This window comes from Salvia splendens, chromosome 3, assembly GCF_004379255.2.
Source record: "Salvia splendens isolate huo1 chromosome 3, SspV2, whole genome shotgun sequence".
In the NCBI taxonomy this organism is placed as follows: Eukaryota; Viridiplantae; Streptophyta; class Magnoliopsida; order Lamiales; family Lamiaceae; genus Salvia; species Salvia splendens.
In genome coordinates this window covers 25,137,048-25,144,420 of record NC_056034.1, presented here as the reverse complement: position 1 = coordinate 25,144,420, position 7,373 = coordinate 25,137,048, and the positions used below count along the sequence as shown (strand labels likewise).

General features: G+C 37.4%; 1 protein-coding gene across 2 annotated transcripts; it reads left to right on the top strand.

Annotated features, from left to right (window-relative positions):
* The first annotated feature begins 1,094 nt into the window (after window positions 1-1,094).
* On the top strand, window positions 1,095-3,707 carry LOC121794015 (B3 domain-containing protein At2g36080-like). 2 transcript variants are annotated; one of them, XM_042192028.1, is made up of 3 exons: window positions 1,095-1,714; window positions 2,068-2,189; window positions 3,154-3,707. In XM_042192028.1, the coding sequence occupies exons 1-3, from the start codon at window positions 1,171-1,173 to the stop codon at window positions 3,205-3,207; spliced, it is 720 nt and encodes a 239-aa protein (XP_042047962.1). In that variant the 5' UTR covers window positions 1,095-1,170; the 3' UTR covers window positions 3,208-3,707. The 2 variants fall into 2 exon arrangements, with proteins under 2 accessions (XP_042047962.1, XP_042047961.1); XM_042192027.1 differs by having other exon boundaries at window positions 2,065-2,189.
* Window positions 3,708-7,373: the final 3,666 nt, after the last annotated feature.

The window sequence follows — 7,373 nt, the reverse complement described above, 5'->3', positions numbered from 1 at the left end:
ATTTACGCACTCACCAAGCTAAGAGGCAACGAATTATAAAATACTTTTATAATGAAGACCGATTTCCTATAATTTTGACTAATGACTGAAATAAAAAATTCTTAAATAATACTACTAGTAGTCTAGTAGGAGCACTATATATTATCCTTATTTAGTCAGGAACAGCTAATTCGAAAATATTCACAATGAAGAAAAAGAAAGGGGGGATTAATTTGGTGAGGAGAGGATGGGCCCCACCAGTGGATCTGTTAGCGAACACAGTAACATGGCAACTGTCCAAATTTTCCCAAGACATTGAATAGTAGCTGCTGCAATAAATTTATGAATTGAAAAAATAGCAATTATTTAATGTCAAAGTGTGTGGATATTTTAAATAGATATTTTGTACTATAATATAGTCCCTTCATCCATCAATAGAAGTTTTAATTTTTCTGGTACAAGTTTTTAAAAATATTAAAAATATAAATAAAAAAAGTTAGTGGAATATATGTCTTACTTGTATATATTCCATCCGTATGCCAAAATATATCTCATTTTTTATGGCTCGAATTTTAGAAAATTATTTAACTTTATAAAAGAAAGTAGTAGAAAAAGTTAATGTAGGTAGGTCTTACTTTTTTATATTGATTTATAATTTAAAAATTTTTAGTAGAATGAGTTAATGAAATATGAGTCAACAGTGGTAAAAGTGAAACAAGAAATTTATTGACTGGGAAAGTAATAGTTTTAAATGAAATTTGAGTAAAATGAGTTAGTGTAATATAGAACTTTGTACCATTTATAGGGAAAAAATGAACCGAGATATCTATTTATAGATGAATTAAAATTAAAAAAATTGAGACTCCTACTCGAAAGAAAGTAGAAAGTGAGCAAAGAGAGTTAAGAGTTGTGGCAAAATTGGCTACATTATGTAATAGCCGTGCGACCCTATTTTGGTGTTGGCTTGAAAAGTTAGACAGTGGATTGCACTGATTTTAATGATTGATATTTCAAGTCACTCACGCAACTACAACAACCTTAAACAACTACCAATATATATACTCACATACGTATATGCAACTAGACCTCCTATTTAAACGCTAGAGGCGCCGTTGTACACATTTGATTTCAAACCATCAAATAGATTCACATCTGTGAGAAAGAGAAACAAATTAATCCCCCCACTCTAAAATGTCAATAAATCACTTCTCCACACAAGCCCACTGGTGGTCACACCCACACTACACAAACACAATGGATGATTCAATTTCAATTTCAATTTCAGCAACTGCAAAAACCACAACCAACGACGACGGCGACAGTGACGAGGAGCAGGAGCGGCTGTTCGAGAAGCCGCTGACACCGAGCGACGTGGGGAAGCTGAACCGCCTGGTGATACCGAAGCAGCACGCGGAGAAGCATTTCCCCTTGAGCGGCGGCGGCGGCGGCTTGCTGCTGGGGTTTGAGGATGAGTCGGGGAAACCGTGGCGTTTTCGCTACTCGTACTGGAACAGCAGCCAGAGCTACGTCCTCACCAAGGGCTGGAGCCGCTTCGTCAAGGAGAAGCGCCTCCACGCGGGAGATATCGTCGTCTTCGCGCGCCACCGCTTTGACTCCGGCCGCCTCTTCATCGGCTGGAAGCGCGGCGCTTCTCAGCCTGCCGGGTGGAGTAGTAGGGTGGTTTATCCACCTCAAATCCAGCAACAACCGCGCCTCCATTTCCCATCTCATGCAGGTACATTGCACAAACCCTGTCTACTTTCAAATTTGAGGCAGATTCAATGTTCCACGTCGGTTTTGAACGCAATTAATATGGGATTTACAAACCAAATGAGCTCCTCTCTCTTAAAAAACAATCTAGTTTTTTTAAATGAATTGTACTACTCCCTTCCTTGAGCTGAATGTAGATTTTTTTGTTAGATGGAGAGGATAAGGTAAGAAAAGAGAAATAAAATAGAAATAAATGAATTTTTATTTTTTTATTGAGTTATCTAAAATGAGACTAACTAAAAAGGAGATTGTGGGTGGCAAGAGTTTTTTATTTAGCACACGTGGATATGTGAAATTGACTGAACATGAACACAGCAGGTGCAGGGAGTGGGAATTCCAAGACGCTGAGGTTGTTTGGAGTGAACTTGGAGTGCCAAACTGACGAATCAGAGTTGCCAATGTCCACCCAACCCCAAACCTTTCATCAACAATATCACATGGTAATTAATTATCTCAATTACTACTAGTATTTTATTATTCTCTCCATCTAAAATGTCTCATTACTAAAAATAAAAATTCTTTATTTTTATTTTTTTCTTCCTCTCTGATACACAAACTAAAATTGCGTAAAATCACGTACCACCCAAGGAATAAGTCATTTTCTTCGTAATAGAGGGAGTGTTACTAAACTTACATATATAGATATATAAGAGAGCATAATGTCACTGGTACATTTTCCCACTTTGATTTTGCTGCTTCCTGTATTGCAACAGATATATGAGCTACACTAATTTTCTAACATCACTTTTGGGACTTTTATAAATTATATATTCCCATCAGCCAAACCTCCCATATTTATCCCAGCCTTGATGTTCATTTATGGAATCATTTTATTTATCAGAGTGTTGCTAATTCAGATAGGCTAAAGCCCGTATTGTTAATTATCTCAACATTCAACTCGTTGATACACGAGAATAAGAAAATTATTTAATCACCCTAAGAAAAAGAGAGTGGGCCAAACACATGCATAGGTCATAGGTGTCCCATACCACTCTTTCTATAGCAATATCGCTTAGCCATCGATAATTATGTGTATTTTAATAAGCTCACTAAATTTCAACGCAACCAAATTTACCAATTTTATGTATTTTAATTTTGAACCACTCGATTAGGTGCTCTTTCTTTCCCGTTGATTATGAAGTAGTTAGAAGAGTGACGCGTTTACAGGTAGGATATTAATTTAGTTTGACTAAGGATTTTATATACTTGTCGTTTCTCAATGTGTTATGATTATGTTAATAATGATTTAAATTCAAATTTGACACACATTTCCTATCTATCTACACATTTAATCTATTATGATCCACATGAGGAATGGGGTGAATAAGAGGTTTTACTTACATGCTTATCATCAAAAGACTATCATCTTTATGGCTAATAATCATACCTTTATGGATGAAACAGCATCAGCAACAGGATATCAGCTTCGCAGGAGGAAATGTATATCGGCAAGGATAGCATCTCTCTCTATTTGACCTATTTGTATTTGGAAAAGAAACTAAAAAAAAAGAGAGCCAATGAGAATGAAAGAAGAAGAGAACATCCCATATTTAATGGGTACACTAGCAAAACCCTTCAAGCCCAGGAGGGAAAAGCCTAAATACAGAACTCAATGTGAGATGGAAAGTGAGTAGGGGGCCCCACACAGAGAGAGGAGAGCCACTATACATAATTATATGAAGAAAGAAGAGTATGGATGGTTGCAATCAAGATTTTGAAGATTGTACAAGATCATGTGGGAATTGGGCTACTATAGTGATGTGGGTAGCAATTAACTTCAACTTCAACATGGGGACTTCTGCTTCCAGTCTCAATTAACAGAGTAATTAAACTCCACTGCCTTCTGCCATAACTTAAACTTTTTTTTTTTGGGGAAATTTAGGTATTTTTCTCAGCATATGTATTTATGTAATTATTTACATGAAACAAAATAGAATTTGGTAGAACTAGAATCTCTTGCCAGGTAATATAAATTCAGTGATTATGTGATGCTTTATCACCTTGGAGAACTGATGTTGAAAAGAAAAAAAAAGAAAAAAAGAAAAAAAGAAAAAAAGACAAAAAGAAAAAAAGAAAAAGAAAAAAAAAATAAATTCAGTGATTCCTCAACTCGATTTTGTAATGCACATCACTATTCAAAATGTTTTAATTTTGAAATGCATATCACTATTCAAACATGTTTTAATTTTGAATACACAGAGAGAATTAAATGACAATTATAGCATGGGAAATGGGTACAGAATGTTTCAATGTGGAATCTTATAGTGTAAGGGTAATGTCACTTGAATCAGAGAATGGAAAATGTGCAGTAGCTGGGGTATCTGTTAGTCAAATTGTGTATGTTATTCTCTGGACCTAGAAAATATGAAGATAACAAGAAGTTCCGTGTTAAAATGGTTGAAATCAGCTAATAAAGGAAGAAGTGAAGCTAAGAGAGAAAGGAGAAGATGACGGTTGGAATGAGCTGGAAAAGAGCTGTTAGTGACAGTTGGAAGTTCGTTGAGTTAGTTATTAGCTAGCTGGCAATGTAAGTGTGATCCTGATTACTAGCTTAAGTAGAAATTGTCTCAGTTGATATAAATAGAGAAGGCTTATGCAATGTAGAACTGATTTTGACACAAAATAAATCAATTAAAAGTTCTCAGTTTTCTCCCTTGAGTATTTGTGTGATGCACTTTTTGTTAGCATTAAATAAACTTGTAAATATACAGAGGGTACATAGTTTAACTAAAGGTCAGTACCATATATTAATCACGGGGAAAACTATCACAGATTGGAGATAATCAGATGAGATAAGGGAATTCCAGGGATGTGCTTTCACAGTTATGGTTTATACAATTTCCAACTACAACACCTTAGCATAGTTCATACTTTACTAGAACGAGTCACATAAATATTGTCCATGCGGCACAAAGTAGATCACAGACACTAGGAGCGTCAATCCTAGATTTGTAACTCCTAAAAGCTCCTAAGACTCCTAATGTTCTCGCTCTCAATTAACAGAACCGTTTTAAGGGGAGTTAATTGTAACGTCAACTAAGCTCTTCAAACATGCAAACCTCCTCTCACGATTATGTTGCACGTCAATAAATCATCATAGAATGTGTAACTGAAAGTGGAGGTGGCTGTGTGCGCTTTTGTGCTAGGTCAAGCTTCGCAAACCCAGAGAATCCGCTAGATCACGAGGTCTAGGAACTCCGAGGTTCTCAGAAGTCTCGGTCGTCGGACACACAAATTCCGCCTTCAAAACCCTCAACCCGCTATACTATGAATTAGTACAGGGAAGTAGGGATCGATCCCACGAAGATGGATGCGTATGAAGGCATTTAGGTGATTCTGGAAAGGTGATTGGCTGCTGCCACACAATTTTGGGTTGAGGAAAGCTAACTCTTGACTTAGGAATAAAATCTGACACTAGACCTAGGAAACTGAAAACATCATGCATGCATGGAACATATTTGTAACTTCAATTCCTCAAACAAATTTCCTTGACCTAGTGAACTACTACCTAATTTAGCTAAACAGAAAGAACGCAAGCAGTGGGGACCATCTCCCTAAAACAGCAAAGTAAGGATCAAAGGCTGCAGATAACAAACTCTGAATTTAACTAACAACGAACTGCATCTCGTTACCTGATTTAAACACGAACATGGAGAAAACAGAGTAAATAACTAGATTCAAACAGAACATACAGATTTGGACGTCAGAAACTGACGATTAATCGGAAACCAATAGATCTACTTCCACTAGACGTAGTAAACAGAACACAGAAATGAAACATCAAACTCAAGCACAATCAGACAACTCTGCTTCAGATCCACATGTTGGACGCTTAATCCACTCCGGATCCAAGCAATCCGAACCCAACCACTACCAAAATCAACTTCATAAACTCCGATTCAACAAATCTGCTCAGATAAATGACAATCCAACCCTGATTCTACTCCAATTCAACAGATCAAGTGCGAAAAGCATCCATTCAAGTAAATAACTATAAACTCAGAAACAAACGTCATCCATACTCAAACTCGACATCATCATAACTGAAAATAAAAATTGCATAGATCAACGGCAATTTGACAGTAACCAGAGCCGAGCTTCGAACAACGAATCTCGGTGAAATTCATAGCAATAACGAAATAAAAACAAATAAATTGTATCTTCGCCCTTCGTGAGGATGGTGTTACGTAACAATCAACCAAAAGTACACCCCGAACCCCCTTGCCTATTCCCGAAAACCAAATGTGTAGAAGCGTGTGTGAGATGAGAGCCGAAAAGGCCGAGAGTGCCAAAAAGTCCCCCCCTGTGAATTGCATGCTCTATTCCTTATATAGATGTGGAGGTGATCTTCTAGAAGCCTTCGCAGGAAATCTCTATTCTGCCCTTCAGCTTCACGACCTTCTCCGTCTGGTTATTTTCCTTCAAATTGCTCACTTTTATCGCCACATTTCCTTCGCCGGGCACTTGTCTTCCTTTTTTCCTCGGCCTGGCGATATCTACTACACACCTGGCTTAAAAAGATGTGTTAGACCCCGTAAATGCATGAAATTAATCCCCTAACCAATGCATGAAATTAGCCTTATCAAACTGCTCACACTTAAACCATGCTTTCCTCAAGCATGAAAGACAAGAAAAAGAAATAAGGCGAATTTCAATGCATGGTTATCCCATGACCGACTCTATAGACACAAACAAGACACAAACTCCTAGACCTAGACACACTAACAGACTAACAAAAAGAAAACAAACACTTAAAGAATAAAAACACAAAGGCATGAATTAGTTTCAACATTTAGGCAGCCGTCCCCACAAGCTTAAGGTCTATCCGATTCGTCTACAGTCTCCAAATCCTCCCCTTCCCTTCTTCTACCTAATCGGTTTGTCAGTTCGTCGAGATAGCCTATTGACTTCCCAATTGTTGGATTCACTCGATCTCTCATTCCTCACCAGGGACGTTAGGAGCGATTCACTCTTAAGTCAATGTCACACCACTGATGCTTCGGGTTATGAGAGTTTCTCCTTCCTACAATCCCCTTTTCCTTTTAATTTCTGCGTCAGGTTACTATTGTTTCCTGCCCTTAGATTTCTTTTTATTCCATTCCTACTTTTATATATATATATATTGTTTTATTCCCCCTGGACTTCGTCCAGCTTATACCTCCGATCTTTCTTTTTTCTTTTTTTTTACTCTGGACTAAGTCCAGCTTATACCTCCTTTCCTTGGACTTCGTCCAGCTTATACCTCCTTTTCTGGACTTCGTCCAGCTTATACGTCCAGCTTATACCTCCATAAAACCCTCTTTTTTCTCCTTCAGACTCGTTTCCCTAAGCATTCAGTGACGGCCCCACTTTTTACATGTTAGCTCAAAGTGTTTAGGCTTATAACTCACTCTTATAGTGGAGCTTCACAACTAGGTTATCTAAGGCATCCTTTATCGTTCTTACTTCATTCAAACCGATGTCAGTTTATTAAGGAAAAATGCCTCAAAGTTGACATGCATCCTATCTTCAATTGCTCTTACTAAGAGAATCTTGCTGTATTGTATTCACTAGCTCATGCGACACACAAAGACCTAGACCTAAAGACTCCTATTCGCATTAACAAAAACTCAACAAAAAACTCC

Bases quoted from the DNA above. Each gene is read 5' to 3' on its own strand.
- LOC121794015 (XM_042192027.1), top strand. From the start codon at position 1,171: ATGTCAATAAATCACTTCTCCACACAAGCCCACTGGTGGTCACACCCA. The intron at 1,715-2,064 runs GTACATTGCACA...ACATGAACACAG, and splicing joins CCATTTCCCATCTCATGCAG to CAGGTGCAGGGAGTGGGAAT. The intron at 2,190-3,153 runs GTAATTAATTAT...TGGATGAAACAG, and splicing joins TTCATCAACAATATCACATG to CATCAGCAACAGGATATCAG.